This window comes from Scyliorhinus canicula, chromosome 28 (assembly GCF_902713615.1).
Source record: "Scyliorhinus canicula chromosome 28, sScyCan1.1, whole genome shotgun sequence".
Taxonomy (NCBI): Eukaryota; Metazoa; Chordata; class Chondrichthyes; order Carcharhiniformes; family Scyliorhinidae; genus Scyliorhinus; species Scyliorhinus canicula.
This window is the reverse complement of record NC_052173.1, coordinates 16,022,599-16,042,955: the sequence shown is the minus strand read 5'-3', so window position 1 is coordinate 16,042,955 and position 20,357 is coordinate 16,022,599. Positions and strand designations below refer to the sequence as shown.

The following is a 20,357-nucleotide window of genomic DNA, read 5'->3' as shown; positions in this document are numbered from 1 at the left end:
ATATATTTGGCCATGTTTAATGCCACCCAGCCAACTGCAGCGTCACCAGGTTCCCAGCCTGCCAACCGGGGATGGCGCGACACTTGCATCGGTCGGGAGTTGGCAACCAACTGTGAGGTGAGTGTGCAAACAAAGATAGATACCAACTAGGTTTTGCTGCTGTTGGACGTGGTCGGGCATCACCCATTTCTCATCCCTCCGGCACCTGGGAACCCCACCACCTGGAGGAGGTTCCCCTCCAAGTCACTCACCATCCTAACTTGGAAATATATCGGCCATTCCTTCACTGTCACTGGGTCAAAATCCTGATACTCCCTAAAAGCACTGTGGATGTACCTACACCAAGGAAGAAAGAAAAGTACAGCACAGGAACAGGCCCTTCGCCCCTCCAAGCCTGTGCCGACCATGCTGCCCATCTAAACTAAAATCTACACTTCCTGGGTCCGTATCCCTCTATTCCCATCCTATTCATGTATTTATCAAGATGCCCCTTAAATGTCACTATCGTCCCTGCTTCCACCACCTCCTCCGGCAGCGAGTTCCAGGCACCCACTACCCACTGTGTAAAAAACTTGCCTTGTACATCTCCTCTAAACCTTGCCCCTCGCACCTTAAACCATGCCCCCTAGTAATTGACCCCTATACCCTGGGGAAAAGCCTCTGACTATCCACTCTGTCTGTGCCCCTCATAATTGTGTAGACCTCTATCAGATCGCCCCTCAACTTTCTAAGTGTGGCCTAACTAAGGTTCTATACAGCTGCAACATGACTTGCCAATTTTTATACTCAATGCCCCGGCCAATGAAGGCAAGCATGCTGTATGCCATCTTGACTACCTTCTCCACCTGTGTTGCCCCTTTCAGTGACCTGTGGACCTGTACACCATGATCTCTCTGACTGTCAATACTCTTGAGGGTTTTACCATTCACTGTATATTCCCTACCTGCATTAGACCTTCCAAAATGCATTACCTCACATTCGTCCGGATTAAATTCCATCTGCCATCTCACCGCCCAAGTCTCCAAACGATCAAAACACTGCTGTATCCTCTGACAGTCCTCATCGCTATCCGCAATTTCACCAACCTTTGTGTCGTCCGCAAACTTACCAATCAGACCAGTTACATTTTCCTCCAAATCATTTACATATACTACAAACAGCAAAGGTCCCAGCACTGATCCCTGCGGAACACCACTAGTCACAGCCCTCCAATCAGAGAAGCACCCTTCCATTGCTACCCTCAGTCTTCTATCACCTAGCCAGTTCTGTATCCATCTTGCCAGCTCACCCCTGATCCCATGTGACTTCGCCTTTTGTATCAGTCTGGCATGAGGGACCTTGACAAAGGCCTTACTGAAGTCCATATAGACAACATCCACTGCCCTACCTGCATCAATCATCTTTGTGACCTCTTCGAAAAACTCTATCAAGTTAGTGAGACACGACCTCCCCTACACAAAACCATGCTGCCTCTTGCTAATACAACCACTTGCTTCCAAATGGGAGTAGATCCTGTCTCGAAGAATTCTCTCCAGTAATTTCCCTACTACTGACGTAAAGCTCACCGGCCTGTAGTTCCCTGGATTATCCTTGCTACCCTTAAACAAGGAACAACATTGGCTATTCTCCAGTCCTCCGGGACATCACCTGAAGACAGTGAGGATCCAAAGATTTCTGTCAGGCAATGAGTGCCTTTGATTGAGGGACTCCTTTGAATGAGGGAGTCCAGATGGACTGCAGCGTTTGAAAAAGGCAGCTCACCACCATCTTCTCAAGGGCAATTAGGGATGGGCAACAGATGCTGGGCCTAGCCAGCGAGGCTCACATCTGCTAATCCTGATCTCTGGCAGGCTGTGGAGAACAGAGGTGGGCCGCGTGACAATACCCTGGGAAAAAAAAAGAGGGAGAGGGAGGGGAGGGCATCTACCCAAGGCCCTTGGTCACCTTTTGCTCGGCAGCTCGGCACTTACTAGGCCTCTGCTATAGGCAGAGGCCCTGAGTTGGAGACTGGGCCTCACAGTAAACAGTGACGTCCTGATGAAGGAGGGGCCCGAGTTGGGAGCTTGGGGAAGGGGGCGTGGGCAATGCTTGTGGGCTGTGGATTGGGGGTGGGGGGAGGTGGGTGGGAAGAAATAGCTTATGAAACGAGGAGAGATGGGATGGGAGAATAATCATCTTTAAGCAACGAAAAGCGGTAAGCCTAAGCAGCCAGCGCTGCAGTACAAGTGCAAGAGTGCGCTTACCTTCGCCATCTGGGCCTGTACCCCACTGGACTTCAGCGCAGACACTGCCTTCTGTGCAGCAGCAGGACTGTCGAAATCCACAAACCCATAGCCTTGAAAAAAAATCCAACAGCATCAATACAAGTGATTCAGTGGTAAACTGGACTAGAACAATCATTACAGCCGGCATCGCACATTAGAAGGGGGGGGAAGCAGTCAACCGGGGCCTAAAAGATTGGCGCGGGGTGGCCTGAGGCAGCAAAGAAAAACAAAACAGACACGCACACGACCTCTCCAGCCAGCGAAAATGCTTCGGAAATAACGTGGCGCCACTTGAGGTTCTCAATTTCACCCCCACTGCCCCTGTCGTTCCCTCCTAAACCCATCTCACACCCCCTACATTGAATTTGCAGGGCAGCTTTGAAGCAACATCAGAAATGCCATTTGCGCAACTGCGCGTGTGTGCGACCTTGCTCTGGTACCTGCTTGCTGAGTCCTGCGTGTGCAAACTTGCGGCAATACTGCATGCACAGGCCCCAAGCCAAATGGTGCCCTGTCCGCCAGCTGTGCCCAGTGCTGGTGCCTAGAGGTAGCGCCAGTTGCTTTAGAGCGGAGATGAGTCAATGCCAATCAGTGAAGTTCTTTCTTCCGTCAGTAAAGGAAGCCTCAGTGTTTCCATTCCTTTCAACCACTCTTCGCCACGGGGCCTGTGCATTCGAACCAGACCTCAAATCGGGTTAGGGAGAGGAGGTTGGTTACCAGGGAGCCTGCACCAGAGAACGTGCTTGTGCGCAATGTGAGGACAGAACAGGGTTCAGGTTGGTCAGAACGCTTTGAGCCGTCGAATGGCCTGCCCTCAACAACAGCAACTTGCATTTGGATAGCACCTTGAAAGTAAGAGCAATGTCCCAAGGTTCAGCAGAATCGGACCAAAATTTGACACCGAGCCGCACAAGGAGATTAGTCAGGTGACCAAGAGGTCAGTATTAACGAGTGTCTCAAAGTGAGGAGAGAGATAAAGATTTTAAGGAGGGAAATTCAAGGCAGCTGAAGGCACAGCTCCAAATGGTTGAAGACTCGCACGTGATTCCTGGGGAGGGGGTACCAATGAGCACCCCATGCCCATGGGATCAGATCCAGCGAGGGCTCACGGAGAGGAAGAGCGAAAAAGACAGCAATTCTTGACTGGAACCTGGATTCGGTCACCCAGTGACCTTTGACCCTGGTTCCTCATAGGGCACATTCAAGTACTGCACATTTCCTGCTTTAAAACAGTCAGTCAACTTGAGCAAACAATGTCAGTTCACACACCGCACCACGGGATGGACTGGTGTGTCTTTTTTTTTAAGAACAGAACTCTGATGAGACACTTTTGAACAGCAAACTCCTCGCTGGTAAATTCACTGGCTACCGTGAGGAACTACGACATACAGGCCTGAATTAGACAAAGACAGCTCACGGTGGTCAGTGCCCTTCAACTAAAGAGATAAAGTAAACATGTCCCCTAACACCTGGTTGGTATAAAATACAAATCTTTAAGATATAAATTGAGGAAAGGATTGCACTTGATTGAGATGAATTCCACCAACCTGTACTTAAACAACATCTTTAATCTCGAGAAATATCCCAAGATGCTTCACAGAGGCAAAAACATGGATGCCAAGCCGAAGAGGAATACATGAGGAGGGGTGTTCTGGGTTTGAAGGGGGGGGGGAAGAGTTGGAGAAATTTAGTGAATGGATTCCAGAGTATAGGACCAGATGGTGGCATAGCCACTAATAGCATGGTAAAAAGGGAGGTGTGTAGTACACTGGGCCAAAGTAAGAGTATCAGAGAGTTCAGGGAGGGAGATTGGCAAATTCCATTGAAAGACTTAAACACGAGTGAAAATTTGGAATGTGAGGTGTTGACGGACCAGGAGACAATGTCATCGGGTCAGAGCACGGTGTCGCTTTCCAACCGGACAGGCAGCGAAAGATCTGCTTTGTCTCATTTCGGAAAGGTCTGCCAAGTCCCAAGGCATTGGCAAGGCCCAAAGCCAGTGGTGGGCCTTCCCCTGGAATGAAGACCCCAGGGGCGGAACGTCGCTGAGTGAGAGCTGCTGGTCAATAAGAGGCTGGCAACAGCGCCACCAAGGAGGCCGTGGCTGTTGCTGGAATGACAGGTTCTAGAGTTCCAGGATCACAAAGCGCCCCAGGCCACAAGTCGGAAATGGGGGAAGGTGTGTGCGTGTGGGTGGAAGAGGGGAATGGCAGGTGGACAGCAGGGACAGTATGTGGCTGTCAGAGCCCTCCCCCCCAATGCCAAACTTCCTGATATAAAATCCTTTGGTAAGGCAATAGAACTTAGAACATAGAAAAATACAGCACAGAACAGGCCCTTCGGCCCACGATGTTGTACCGAACTTTTGTCCTAGATTAAGAACAAATTAACCTGCACCCCATCATTCTACCGTAATCCATGTACCTATCCAATAGCCGCTTGAAGGTCCCTAATGTTTCCGACTCAACTACTTCCACAGGCAGTGCATTCCATTCCCCCACTACTCTCTGGATAAAGAACCTACCTCTGACATCCCCTCTATATCTTCCACCATTCACCTTAAATTTATGTCCCCTTGTAATGGTGTGTTCCACCTGGGGAAAAAGTCTCTGACTGTCTACTCTATCTATTCCCCTAATCATCTTATAAACCTCTATGAAGTCTCCCCTCATCCTTCTCCGTTCTAATGAGAAAAGGCCTAGCACCCTCAACCTTTCCTCGTATGACCTACTCTCCATTCCAGGCAACATCCCGGTAAATCTCCCCTGCACCCCCCCCAAAGCTCCCACACCCCTCCCAAAATGAGACGACCAGAACTGCACACAGTACTCCAAATGTGAGTGCCTTTGATTGAGGGACTCCTTCCACCCTCAGGGGGTGACAAAATGGCCGCACAGTGTAACCTGTCATGCATGCTGCGTGGCGGCAGGCCCATCTGCGGCTGGACTAATACCAGAGGCTGTGGGATGAGGCCCTGAAGTGGTCACAAGTTGGCCATTTAAGGGTCTCAATAGGTGGCGGAATGGGGAGGTTTAATGGGAACAGTTTTCCTTTGTCTGCCTTATCTAAACCTGTCACAATCTTGTTCATCCCGATCAAATCCCCCCACAATCTCCTTCGCTCCAAAGCGAGGGTTCCAGATTTCCACCACCCTTTGTGTGAAGAAGCGCTTCTGACATTATTCCTGAATGGCCTCCCTTGAATCTTAAGGTTCTGTCCCCTGGCCTCTCCACCCATTGCCCCTCTCAGTCACGTCAAATCTTCTCATTGCCTTGAACATCTCACTAAAATCACCCTTTAATTTTCTATTTTCAAAAGGAATGTGTGCAATAGGCACATGCCGCCCCCTTGCAGCAAGGTCACTCAGGGTCAAGGAATCAAACAAGTCACTGTTGTCCACACGTGGTGCTCGGTCGGGAATTCTCGTTCCTTTTTAAACTTTCCGACACATCCTCAGCAGCCACAAAAGCACCGGCTGTAAGGGCTCGTCCTGACTCCGTTTACCAATCACAATCCAAGGGACAGAGGAGGGAAGAAAGAACGAAAAACCAAAGACTTACATTTCTATGGCGCCTCTTCGCAGACCTCGGGACATCCCCAAAGCGGTTCACAGCCACTGAAGTAGGTTTTGAAGTGTTGCAATCTGGAAAAGCAGCCAATTTGCACACAACACGCTCCCACAAGCAACGAGATAATGACCCAATAATTTGCTTTGGTGATTACAAACTATTTACAGCCCACAGGGAGGCCATTCAGCCCCAACAGCTCCTAGCCAATCATGGCCGATGGATAAATATTGGTCAGGACACCAGGGTTAATTCTCTGGCTCTTGTTCGAGGTAAGCTGACTGGAAGCAACTTAGGCGCTCTGTTCGGGATAAGCCTCCAGTCTCCCCTTCACCCCACAGTGGGACCTGGGTCTTAAGTTATTTTGTGGCATTTGTTTCGATCAACTACCCAGAGGGCCACTGATAAATGCTCAACCCTGTGCCATCTTGTTCTGCTGTCAGAGAATCATAGCATGGTTGCAGGAGAAAAGAACATTAGTCAGCCTGTTGAATCCACGCTTTCTAGAAGAGCTATTCGATGAGCCCCACTCCCCGCCCATTTCCCTGTCACCCTGCAAATTGTGCCCTCTTCAAATAATGATCCAATTCTCTTTCAAAAGCCACAACTGAAGCTGCCTCCACCACACTCCCGGGCAGCGCATTCCAGATCCTACCCACTCATTTGTCTTTCTGTCTCTGATAACTTTGAGAATTGGCTCCACCAATTAACTTATCAGAAACAACATTTTATTCCAACTATATGCAACTATGTACAGAGTGTTTTGAAACGGTCTTTCCATACCCAGCTCTCAGGCCCAACTGCTGGGACAAGTCCCAACACGTTCCAGTGAATTCCAAACTCCCATCCCTGACTGAACCAGCGGTCACACGACCCCTGACCTCTGAGACACGTCCAGTTCGTGTTTGAACCCATCTATCAAATCTCCCCTCAACCGTCTTGTTCTGAAACAGAACAAACTCAGCTTCTCCAATACATCTGCATTGACTGAAGTCCCTCACCCTGGAAACATTCTCGTGAATCTTTTCTGCACCCTCTCTCTCACATCTTCACATTCTTCCGAAAGTGTGTTGTGAAGAATTGGATGCAATCCCACAGTTCAGGCCCGACCAGAAAATTTGCTCCTCCATAAAGTTCCTGCTAGTTAGTGGCCTAGAGAACACAAAACAACGTATTGTTTGTTTGTGCAGAGGTCAGAGGTTACCTGGAATTTTGTCCCCCAACGTACAACCCTTGCAATCATATAAATTGTCAAGAGAGAATTCGATGTTGGACTAAACACAGAGAGAAAAAAAACTGAGAATCCTTATTCTACCAAATAAGATTTCTGCCTCCGAGCCAAAATGTGCGAGAAGGTTCTGGCCAGACCACAAGGTGGACGTGGAGATGCCATCTTTCCCAGAATGCATCACGCACTTCCAGATGCTGAACCTTTGACCTCTGAACGATGGGTGGTAGTTCATGTTCAGAGGCATCTCCTGTGGTGTCGAGATCTCTTCTTTTCCTGAGTGGAAGCTGATCCCACGCACACATTGCCAGATTACCGGTTTTTGCATGCCTCGCTTCACATTTGAAAACTGAAGAAAGAAACATTTCAGGGCCCAGTTTGTTGAAACTGGTGGGCTGGATTCCCCGGGCGCCGATGGCGAAATCGTGTTCAGCGATCGGCCAGAGAATCAAAGATCCCGACCAAATCGGGGGTGGTGCCACTTTCACGATGCTCCGCCCCCTCCAAAGCGGCGTACTCGGAGAGCATGGCGCGCGATGTATCGACGGCCTCAGGACACTGTCTGAGGCCCCGTCCCCCCCCCGATGCTCCGCCCCCGACCGTCTGAGTTCCCAACGGCGTCGGCCGCGTGTGGTCTCATCCGGCGGGAGCTCGGCGTGGCGCCTGCGGACTCAGTCCAGCGCCACCACAGTCAGGGGAAGGACGATTCACGGGCGGGGGGGGGGGGGGGGGGGGTTCTCAGGGGCTGGGGCACTGTGGAAGGGAGGGGGGGCCGAAGGGGGGGGAACTATTTTGCGGGCCGGGTCCTCAAGCAGCCGCTGCCATGTAGCACGGCATGGCCATTGCAGGCCGTGGCTGCCGTGCGCATGCGTGGCTACGGACCCGCCAATTCTCCAGGTCGTATTGGCAGCTGGAGCCGGGTCCTCTACGCTGCCGGCATGCTAACCCCTGGCCAAATGGAGGATCGGTGGCCATTTTACACCATTTTTTCTGTCGTAAAACGCCACCGTTGCCATGCCGGCGTGCGGACATAGCCCCAGAATCGGAGAATTCAGCCTGGTGTCATTTTATTAACATTATGCCACCACTGGCTGGGCTTATTGGTCGCACTGAATCCTAGAGCAGAAAATTCCCTGCTATGGCAAAACGCACAAATGGCGACTTAATTAGTGTCTGGAAGTCCACAAACATCAGCATGAAGCTGAAAAAAAACATGTTGTACAGTCGCTAGTGTGGTACCCGATGGATTTGCCAGTTGGACTTGGAAGAACGCTTTGCAGCAGAACAACTCCAGATTTTCCAATCCATCCTGAGGGTTACCATTGATCAGAAACTGAACTGGACCCAGCCATATAAATACTGTGGCTACAAGGGCAGGCCAGAGGCTGGGAATCCTGCGGAGAGTAACTCACAGCCTGACTCCCCAAAGCCTGTCCACCATCTACAAGGCACAAGTCAGGAGTGTGATGGAATACTCTCCACTAGCCTGGATGAGTGCAGCTCCAACAACACAAGAAGCTCGACACCATCCAGGACAAAGCAGTCCCGCTTGATTGGCACCCCATCCATCACCTTCAACATTCACTCCCTCCACTACCGACACACAGTGGCAGCCGTGTGTACCATCTACAAGATGCACTGCAGCATCTCACCAAGGTTCCTTCGGCAGCACCTTCCAAACCCACGACCTCTACCATCTAGAAGGACAAGAGCAGCAGATACCTGGGAACCCCACCACCTGGAGGTTCCCCTCCAAGTCACTCACCATCCTGACTTGGAAATATATCGGCCGTTCCTTCACTGTCGCTGGGTCAAAATCCTGGAACTCCCTCCCTAACAGCACTGTGGGTGTACCTACACCACAGGGACTGCAGCGGTTCAAGAAGGCAGCTCATCACCACCTTCTTAAGGGACAATTAGGGATGGGCAACAAATGCTGGGCCTAGCCAGCGAAACCCACATCCTGTAAAAAATTAATTTAAAAAACTTCAGAATGGGCAGCCCTCACTGTGCCAGTAGCAAAGCTGGATAAAACCATTCTCACCTGTGGGGATGACAGCCTGACGGTGAACCGGGGTGCAAAGCTGAGCAAGTACCCCATACCCAAAATTGAAGAACTATATGCGAAACTGATTGGAGGTCAAACGTTCACTGTTGGGCAAGAGTCATGCCAACCAGTAGCTGGAGCTGGATAGGGGGTTGGGCCAGTCAACATGCTTGCTCTTTGGAGTTTCATCAGCGTGTGCTATATTCCAAAGAACCATGGAGAATGTAGGCGCACATTCTAAGTGGATGGCTATGAGATCCACAACTGCTAATGTCACAGCTGAGAAGCTGCACTAGTGTTTCCCAATCCACGGGGTACCAGAGCTCCCCATTTCAGACAACCGAATGGCTTTTACCAGTGCCGGGTTTCAGATATTTATGACTTTTAACAGAATAAAACATTTCAGAGTGGCACCGTACCATCCTTTATCCAACTGGCTGAGAGGGCAATGCAGACGTCCAAGACTGGCTTGAAGAAGCAACTACCGGTCTCTTTAAACACCAGGTTGACGAGGTTCCGGCTATCATATCGGATCACCCCACATACAGCAACTGGAGTCTCTCCAGCCGAGCTGCCAATGGGTCGGCGGTTGAGGGCCAGGATAAGCCTTGTGCCCCCAAATGCAGAGGCGAGGGTGGAGGCAGGCCAAGTCAACCAGAAGAGGAACCACGCTTCGTTTAAATGTGTAATAACATTCGAGATGAACAATCCTGTGTTTGTGAAGAATTTTGGTAATGGACCAAATTGGGGTCAGGGGTTACTGTGGCCACAACAGGGCCGGTGTCCTATGAGGTTAAAATACAGCCGGAAGCGTTGTGGGTTGCCCAAGGAGTTGTGAGGCGGCACAGTGGTTAGCACTGCTGCCTCACAGCACCAGGGACCCGGGTTCAATTCCGGCCTTAGGTGATAGTCTGTGTGGAGTTTGCACTTTCTCCCCCGTGTCTGCGTGGGTTTCCTCTGGGGGCTCCGGTTTCCTCCCACAGTCCAAAGACGTGTGGGTTAGGTGGATTGGCCATGTTAAAATTGCTGCTTGATGTCCAACGTTGTGAGGTTAGGTGTGGTTACGGGGATAGAATGGGGGAGTGGGTCTAGTAGGGTGCTCTTTCAGAGGGTCGGTGCAGGCTTGTTGGGCTGAATGGCCTCCTTCTGCACTGTAGGGATTCTATGAGTGAACTGTCAGATCTGTGAGTAACAGGCCAGAGTGTTAACCCCCAGGAAACAGAGGAAGGTGAAATATTGGTACAAGGAACGAGTCCTTGTGGAATAACGCCATCAGTAACTACCTCAACCTCAGTCACTGGAGCTACGTCACTCTACGAGAACGAGGAAGTCACCGGTCAGACTGAGTTATTGATGGACTCGTATAAAAGTCTTCACGATTGTTACTGATTTGGCAATTGTGTAATTTGATTATTCCCATGTGTAAAAAGGGACTTGAAGAGGGAGGGATGTAGTGACTAGCCCCTTTGAGGGACTGTCTCGGAGGTCAGGGGTCGTGTGACCCGCTGGTTCAGTCAGGGATGGGAGTTTGGAATTCACTGGAACGTGTTGGGACTTGTCCCAGCAGTTGGGCCTGAGAGCTGGGTATGGAAAGACCGTTTCAAAACACTCTGTACATAGTTGCATATAGTTGGAATAAAATGTTGTTTCTGATAAGTTAATTGGTGGAGCCAATTCTCAAAGTTATCAGAGACAGAAAGACAAATGAGTGGGTAAGATCAAAAGTAGAAGTTTAGGAATCAAAAGGCGTTGCGAAGTGTCATAGATTATCATAGAATTTACAGTGCAGAAGGAGGCCATTCGGCCCATTGAGTCTGCACCGGCTCTTGGAAAGAGCACCCTCCCCAAGGTCAACACCTCCACCCTATCCCCATAACCCAGTAACCCACCCAACACGAAGGGCAATTTTGGACACTAAGGGCAATTTATCATGGCCAATCCACCTAACCTGCACATCTTTGGACTGTGGTAGGAAACCGGAGTACCCGGAGGAAACCCACACACACACGGGGAGAATGTGCAAACTCCGCAAAGACAGTGACCCAAGCCGGGAATCGAACCTGGGACCCTGGAGCTGTGAAGCAATTGTGCTATCCACAATGCTACCATGCTGCCCAGTGATGTTCTGTCATGTGAGAGTCCCTTTAAGAAATGGGTGTTTATAAATGGATGGGTATATAAATATCTGTAGTGACAGTACCTTTAAGAAATGGGTGTGTATTACTGCAGTGATGTCAGAGTGAGGGTGGAGGTGGGCTGTCTGTCAGCTTTTTACTTTTGTTTTAGGCTGTTTGCTGCAGGGTGTTTTTTAGTTTCATTTTCAGAGCTGGATAGCTGCAGTCACAGCCAGAAGGTGTATTAGAGTCTCTCTCTGTAATCTAAAGACTGTAAATCGATCCTTTAGTGATTTAAAACTAATAACTGCACTCAGTAGTGACTTTAACCTGATGTGCTTCTGTTAAAAGTTCTTCTTTAAGTCTTATGGATGTTAAAAGGACAGCTTAAGGATTACTTAGTGTTGTATTCTTTGGGGGTTGTATTTGAATTAATGGTTTCTAAGATGTTCACTGTATGTTTTAAAAACTTGAGTTCATAGACTAAACATTGTTTTGCTTTAAAAAATGCTTTTCCATTTCTGCTGTAGAGTGAGCCATGTGCTCCCCATACCACAATCTATCAAAAGTTGGGGGTCAGGTGAACTCCACGATACACTTTGGGGTTCTCTAAACCCTGGCCCATAACACTAAATGCAGTCAGAGAAATTTAGCCAATTACAAACATTGGTAACAAAGACTAAACAGTCTTCTAGCAAAATACTGAAGGCGAAACTGAGGGTAAAAATGAGAGGAAAAAGAAATATCGAATGGGTGGATAACTGAGGGAGACTTGAAGAAAACCAGAGAAGAATAAGACAATGCTACGGCTATAGTGAAAACAAACAAATTGTGCAGGGTTAATTGGTCTTCGCGACAGGAGACATATGGGGTGACGTCGTTAGCCTCAGCACATCCGTGCTATCTTAAACATTCAGCCTAAGTTGACATATTCCGGTACTAGGCACTGTGAGAAAGGCTAGCTGGGCCTAGATAAACTCAAATCTGCACACGGGGAGAAAATAGCAATAGTTGCCACTCGAGGGCCCTGCTCAGGAACTCCAGAACCAAAAAAAAGCCTGTTGCTAATCAAAGAGGCCCCAGCCCTTATTGTGGTGACACACTGGGACATCCGTCACATGCTCACTTCCTTTGGAATCCAGTCCCTACTTGGCTGCAAAAAGGCCAAACAAGGCAAAAGAAAATAGGGTTACCATTGCAAATTTCACCGAATGGCTCCGCATCAATTAGCAGAGCCATAGAGCCTGGGCTAGTCCCAGGGTAGGCTCTCGCTCACTGAGTAGGAGAGATGATTCGATTGGCCTCAATATCTTGGGCCAGAGAGAAGGGGAACAATAAGTCAGGATTCTCCCTTCTCCCGCGGATGGAGGTGACTAGCACGAGGGGACATAGCCTTAAATTGAGGGGTAATAGATATAGGACAGAGGTCAGAGGTAGGTTTTTTACGCAAAGAGTGGTGAGGCCGTGGAATGCCCTACCTGCAACAGTAGTGAACTCGCCAACATTGAGGGCATTTAAAAGTTTATTTGATAAGCATATGGATGATAATGGCATAGTGTAGGTTAGATGGCCTTTAGTTTTTTCCATGTCGGTGCAACATCGTGGACCGAAGGGCCTGTACTGCGCTGTATCGTTCTATGTTCTATGATTCTTTTGTGCGTGTCCGCGTGAGACTGCATGTGTGAGATTGGATTTTGTTTATTGTCACGTGTACCGAGGTACAGTGAAAAGTATTTTTCTGCGAGCAGCTCAACAATCATTAAGTACACGAAAGAAAAGGAAATAAAAGAAAATACATAATAGGGCAACACAAGATACACAATGTAACTACATAGGCATCGGGTGAAGCATACAGGGGTGTAGCGTTAATGAGGTCAGTCCATAAGAGGGTCGTTTAGGAATCTGGTGACAGCGGGGAAGAAGCTGTTTTTGAATCTGTTCATGCATGTTCTCAGACTTCTGTATCTCCCACCTGATAGAAGAAGTGCGTGAGAGTCTGCCTGCACGTATGTAACAGCACACATAAGACCGCATGTGACAGTATGTTCTCTGCTTGTGCACATGTCTACACGTGTGTCAAGGTTTGTGCATGTCTGTGTCGGCAAGTCCACACAATTACATTTATGGGTTTGTGGAAAATGGGAAACTTCTCAAACAAAACGGAAATAAAATGGAGTTGGGAGGTCAGGTGACCACTTTTCTTTTCTGTCAACGAGGTTGGAAGCTAGCCCGCTTGTCTGGCAGAACATTAGGATGCAAATGACCCTTCAGGACATTCATTGAGGAGGCATTAAAATGCAACAAGCCTATGAATTAATAATATTTTATTACGGTATTTGAAAATTTTTAGAACAGTAACATAAACAATGACATCAACATTGTAAAATAAAGATTTCCCCCCCCCCCCAGCCCAATCTTCACACACCTCAACTATACAACAACAATCCGCCCGCCCCCCCTTTGGAAAACTGCATCTGCTGACATTTTCATTTTCCCCGAGAAAGTCGACGAACGGCTGCCACCTCCGGGTGAACCCGACCATTGACCCTCTTAAGGCAAACTTTATTTTCTCGAGACTGAGAAACCCAGCCATGTCACTAACCCAGGTCTCTACACTCGGGGGCTTCGAGTCCCTCCACATTAACAAGATCCGTCTCCGGGCTACCAGGGAGGCAAAAGCCAAGACGTCGGCCTCTTTCGCCCCCTGAACTCCCGGCTCTTCCGACACTCCAAAGCTCGTTACCTCCGGACTCAGCACCACCCGTGTTTTTAGCACCGTGGACATTGCCTCAGCAAAACCCTGCCAAAACCCTCTAAGCTTTGGGCATGCCCAAAACATGTGGACATGATTTGCTGGGCTTCCCGCCCACCTCACACCCCTATCCTCTACCCCGAAAAACTTGCTCATCCGAGTCACTGTCCTGTGTGCCCGATGGACTACCTTGAATTGTATCAGGCTGAGCCTGGCACTTGATGGGGATGTATTAACCCTGCTTAGGGCATCTGCCCACAGACCCGCCTCAACTCTCCTCCTAGCTCGTCCTCCCACTTGCCCTTAAGCTCCTCCACCGGAGTTTCCTCCGCCTCCGAAAGCTCCTGGTAAATATCCGATACCTTCCCCTCTCCCACCCAGGTACTGGAGGCTACTCTATCCTGTATCCCCCGTGGCGGCAGCAGCGGAAAGGCCGGCACCTGCTTTCTCAGGAAGTCTCGCACCTGCAAATACCTAAACCCATTCCCTGCTACCCGTTCCCTGCTGGCAATTCAAATTTATCCTCCAAGGCTTTCAAGCTGGGAAAGCTCCCGTCTATAAATAGATCCCCCATCCTTCTAATTCCTGCCCTTTGCCAACTCTGGAACCCACCATCCAGCCTACCCGGTACAAACCGATGCTTATTATAAATCGGGGTCCAAATCGATGCTCCCTTCACTCTCTTATACCTCCTCCATTGCCTCCAGATACTCAGAGCTGCCACCACCACCGGACTTGTGGAGTATCGGGCCGGCGGGAACGGCAGAGGTGTCATTACCAATGCTCCCAGACTGGTGCCTTTACATGACGCCGCCTCCATCCACTCTCACGCCGACCCCTCCCCCACTACCCACTTCCTAATCATGGCTATGTTAGCCGTCCAGTAGTAATTTCAGAAGTTCGGCAGCGCCAACCCACCCTCCCCCCGACTACGCTCCAGCAACACTTTCCTCACTCGCGGGGTTTTACCCACCCACACAAAGCCCAAAATAACCTTATTCACCCGCTTGAAAAAGGCCCTTGGGATGAAGATGGGGAGGCACTGAAAGACAAACAGAAATCTGGGAAGGACCATCATTTACACGGTCTGTACCCTCCCTGCCAGTGATAGCGGGAGCATGTCCCATCTCTTAAAGTCCCCTTCCATTTCCATCGCTACCACCACTTCCGTCTCCTCTCCTTCTGAGGGCATCATAATAACATTAAGAAGCCTTCGAACATTGGCCATGGGTTGCCTGCCCTTTACAAATCCCGTCTGGTCTTCCCCTATCCCCTCCCGGGACACAGACCTCTATCCTTGTGGCCAGTATCTTAGCCAGCAGTTTGGCGTCCACATTCAGTAGAGAAATCGGCCTGTATGACCCGCATTGCTCCGGATCCTTCTCCCATTTCAGGATCAATGAAATCGAGGCCTGCAACATTGTTCGGGGGAGGACTCCATTCTCTCTTGCTTCGTTAAATGTCCTCACCAGCAGTGGGCTCAATATCTCTGAAAACCTCTTATAGAATTCCACCGGGTAGCCGTCAGGCCCCGGGGCCTTGCCCGACTGCATGCCCTCCAGCCCCTTGATTATTTCCTCAATCTCAATTGGGGCTCCCAGCCCCTCCACCAGGTCCTCCTCCACCCTCGGGAACCTCAACTGATCCAGAAATTGCCTCATCCCCTCCACCCCAGCTGGGGGTTCCGACTCATATAATTTACTATAAAAGTCCTGAAACACCTCGTTCACCCCCTCTGGGCCCAGGACAGTATTCCCGCCTCTACTCTTTACTCTCCCTATCTCCCTGGCCGCCTTTCTTTTCCTGAGCAGGTGCGCCAACATTCTGCTTGCCCCCCCCTCCCCCGCCGCCCACCCCCCTCAACAGTTTCACCGCTTTCCCTGTGGTCAACAGCCCAAACTCCGCCTGTAACCTCCGCCGCTCCCTCAGTAGCCCCACGGCTGGGGCCTCCGAGTATCTCCTGTCCACCTGGAGTATCTCCTCCACTAATCTATCCCTCTCAGCCCGTTCCACCTTTTCTCTGTGGGCCCGTATCCCTCTCAGCCCGTTCCACCTTTTCTCTGTGGGCCCGTATCCCTCTCAGCCCGTTCCACCTTTTCTCTGTGGGCCCGTATCCCTCTCAGCCCGTTCCACCTTTTCTCTGTGGGCCCATATCCCTCTCAGCCCGTTCCACCTTTTCTCTGTGGGCCCGTATCCCTCTCAGCCCATTCCACCTTTTCTCTGTGGGCCCGTATCCCTCTCAGCCCATTCCACCTTTTCTCTGTGGGCCCGTATCCCTCTCAGCCCGTTCCACCTTTTCTCTGTGGGTCCGTATCCCTCTCAGCCCATTGTGCCTTTTCTCTGTGGGCCCGTATCCCTCTCAGCCCATTCCACCTTTTCTCTGTGGGCCCGTATCCCTCTCAGCCCGTTCCACCTTTTCTCTGTGGGCCCGTATCCCTCTCAGCCCGTTCCACCTTTTCTCTGTGGGTCCGTATCCCTCTCAGCCCATTGTGCCTTTTCTCTGTGGGCCAGTATCCCTCTCAGCCCGTTCCACCTTTTCTCTGTGGGCCCGTATCCCTCTCAGCCCGTTCCACCTTTTCTCTGTGGGCCCGTATCCCTCTCAGCCCATTCCACCTTTTCTCTGTGGGCCCGTATCGAGATTAATTTCCCTCTGACCACTGTCTTCAAGGCTGCCCAGACCCTCGCTGCAGAGACCTCCCCCGTATCATTTGTTTCCAGGTAGTTCTGGATGGACTTGTTAACCTGCCCATAGACCCCCTCGTCCGCTAGCAACCCCACATCCAGTCTCCACAGCGGGAGTTGCCCTCTCTCCACACTAACCCGTAGATCCACCCAATGCGGGGCATGATCCGACACTGTGATTGCCGAGTACTCAGTATCCACCATCTCCGGTATTAGCGCCCTGCTCAGAACAAAAAAGTCGATGCGAGAGTATACCTTGTGGATCTGTGAGAAAAAGGAAAACTCCTTCGTCCTCGGCCATGCAAACCTCCATGGGTCTTCCCCCCCCCCCCCCAATCCCCCCATCTGTTCCATAAACCCCTTCAATTCCGCAGCCAGCCTCCTCCCTGTCCTGGATATTGACCGGTCCAATTCCGGATCAATGACTGTGTTAAAGTGTCCTCCCATGATCAGGTTATGTGACTCTAAGTCTGGGATCTTACCTCACACCCGCCTCATCAATTCCACGTCGTCCCAATTCAGAGCGTATATGTTCACAAGTACCACTTGCACCCCCTCCAGCTTCCCACTCACCATTTCACCATTATGTACCTGTCCCCCTTGTCTGACATGATTCTCCCTGCCTCAAATGCCACTCGTTTGCTGGTCAAGATCGGTACCCCCCCGGTCGGTCCAGTCCAGAGTGTAAAACTTGGCTGACCCACCCCTTCCTCAATCTCGTTTGTAACCTTTAGCATTGCCATGTCCACCTTCAGCCCCCTCAAATGCACGAACACGCGAGCCCTCTTGACTGGCCCATTCAGTCCTCTCACGTTCTATATGATCAGTCTAGGAAGGGGGCTTCCAACCCCCCCCCCCCCTACTGCTGACTAACCATCACCCATTTTAGGTCAGCCTCGAGCTCGCGCCCTCCGCTTCCTCGTGTTCCCACTCAGGCTGTCGCCATTCCCGACCTCCCATTTGTCCCCCAGTAACAGTTCCTCCCGTCAGCAAAGCAGCTCCCCCCTCCCTCCCCCCTAGCAACAACACTAGAAACCCAATCCCCCAAGTCAAGCTCCAGCTTAACACCTGCTCACCCCCCACTGCGCTTCCGAGAGTCAACTGACCCATGCTGACTCGATAGCTCCCGCCCCTGGCACCAAGCAGTCTGTCTCCCTATTGTTTTCTCCTCTCTCCCCCCACATGAATCAACATTTTAAAAGCATCACATTCTCCAGTAAACAAACAGAAAAAAAGTGAAGAAACAATCACTTTAGAAAAATAGTCACCCAAAAAGCAGACCTAAATTCAAAGCCCATCCCCCCCTAACAAGGTTCCCTACAAGACGGATCAACCTTGAACCATCCACACAGCCCATTATTTCACATAGAGCTACTTACATTTTTAAAATCCAGCACCACAAATCACTGCCACAGTACTTCTCCAAGGCTTAAATTCGCCTCCAGCTTCATTTATTTAATTAAGGTCAGTACTTCGTCTGGCGTATCAAAGTAGAAGTCCCGTTCCTCATGTGTGACCCACAGGCGGGCTGGGTACAGCATCCCAAACTTCACCCCCTTCTTAAGAGGGTAGTTTTTGCCCGATTGAACCCACCTTGCCTCTTGGCCAAATCCGCTCCCAGATCCTGATAGATGCGCAACTCGCAGTTCTCCCACTTGCTGCTCCGTTCTTTCTTGGACCACCGCAAAACGTGTTCCTTGTCCATGAAACGGTGAAAACGTACCACCATGGCCCTCGGCGGCTAGTTCACTCTGGGCTTCCTCGCGAGGGCTCTGTGCGCTCTGTCTAATTCCAGAGGCCGAGGGAACGCCCCAGCCCCCATCAACTTCTCCAACATGTCCGTCTCATAGGCCCTCGCATCTGATCCCTCACTGCCTTCAGGGAGGCCAACAATTCTGAGATTCTGCCTCCTGGACCTATTCTCCAGGTCCTCCAGCTTCTCCTGCATTCTTTTCTGGCGGTCGTTCATCATCCCCACCTTGCTTTCCAGCACGGTCATATACTCCTCGCGCTCAGACAACTTTTGTTCCACTTCCTGGATCGCTCTCCCGTGGGTCTCCAGATTCTGAACCACTTGATCAATCGAAGCCTTAATCGGGTCCAGCATGTCCTCCTTCAGCTTGGCAAAGCAATCCTCGAAAAACTTCACCAGCTGCTCCGTCAACCACTGTGCCGTCTCCCCGCGGCCTTTACCCTCTGCCATGGTGTCCCGTGTTGCCGGCTCTGCTTGCATCTCCCTTATAGGACTTTGTCGTCTCACACGGCCACTTCTGGTCCAATTCTCCAAACACCAGAGGGGGATTTCTCCTCACTGTCTCACTCTTCACTGCTTTATCCCATAAAATCAAAAAAAGAAACCGAGGGCAAAAGGTCCAAAAGTCCGTTACAGGCGGGAGCTATCAAGTGTGCGACCTACCCCTCCATGGCCGCCACCGGAAGTCCAAGCCGATGAATTAATGACAGCCATTGTCCAAATAACTGGAAAATCTAGTTCACAATGAACTTGCTGACTTTTTGGCTTTGGAATAGAATTCCACAGAATGTTGTGAGAAGGGAGATAGATGCAAACGGATGAAACTCCAACACATCTGTGTGCCAATAGCCAAGTCGCCAGAGACTATTTGTGTGCACAATGCAAAACATATTGGCCGGGATTCTCTGAGCCTCCGCTCCGAAATGGCGCTTGGCAAGGGGGCGGAGAATGGGGCCTCAGACCCGCGATCGGGTCCGACGCCGGGACGCGATTCTCCGGCGACCAGAGAATCGCCGTCACTCTGTGCACGGTCGACGCAGCGCCGATCGGGGTCTGTTGAAAGAGGCCCCCGCGGCGATTCTCCACGGTCGGCTGGCCAAGTTCCCACTGGCGTGGTTCACGTATGGTTCCATCCGGCGGGAGCTCGGCGTCGCGGCTGCGGTGACCGTCATGGTGGGGCGCGGGGGGGCGGTGGGGGCGTCAACACTGAGCTGCGTTTTCAGAGAATCCCGGCCATTAGATGGTCACCTGATAGAAACCAGGGGCTGCAATTGGGGAGTATGGAGTGAGGCACTGCCAAGGGTAGATGGGACCTCCTCTTGTGCAGGGATGAGCCTGATACAGTTTAAGGTGGTGTACAGGGTGTATATGACTCGGGCGAGAATGAGTGGGTTCTTTCAGTGGGTAGCAGATGAGTGTGAGAGGTGTGGGAGGGGCCAGCGAATCATGCACACATGTTTTGAATTATGAAAAATTGGGAAGATTCTGGGCAGGAGTGTTCGCGGTCTTAGCCAGGATAGTGGAGGAGGGAGTGGACCCGGACCCTTTGGTGGCGATATTTGGGGTTTCAGAGAAGCTGGAGCTCATGGAGAGGAGGAAGGCCGATGTCTTGGCCTTCGCCTCTCTGATTGCACGGCGATGAATTTTGCTGGAGTGGCGGTCGGCATCGCCACCGGGGGTAGCAGCATGGTTGGGTGACCTGTATGACTTCCTGCGGTTAGAGAAGATAAAGTCTGAGTTAAGGGGCTCAGCAGGGGAGTTTGAGAAAAGGTGGGGGATGTTTGTGACCGTGTTTGAGGAGCTGTTCATCGCGGGGGGGGGGGGGGGGGGGGGAGGTCCTTATAGGTGGCCGGGGAATAATTGTGCGGGCGGACAGGGTTAGGCGCGGGGTAGATCCGGGGGGGGCGGGGTCTATTTTCAGTGTCCAGCTCCACGGCCTGAGTCCGCCGTG

General features: G+C 50.9%; 1 protein-coding gene across 8 annotated transcripts in view; it reads right to left on the bottom strand.

Moving 5' to 3' along the window:
- LOC119958175 (RNA-binding motif, single-stranded-interacting protein 2-like) overlaps positions 1-20,357 on the bottom strand; it is a 244,387-nt gene that overhangs the window by 46,247 nt on the left and 177,783 nt on the right. For all 8 annotated transcript variants that reach the window (XM_038786518.1, XM_038786517.1, XM_038786513.1 and 5 more), the window contains exon 4: positions 2,244-2,335. In XM_038786518.1, the coding sequence (XP_038642446.1) occupies positions 2,244-2,335 (92 nt within the window). The remainder of the gene's footprint in view (positions 1-2,243; positions 2,336-20,357) is intronic.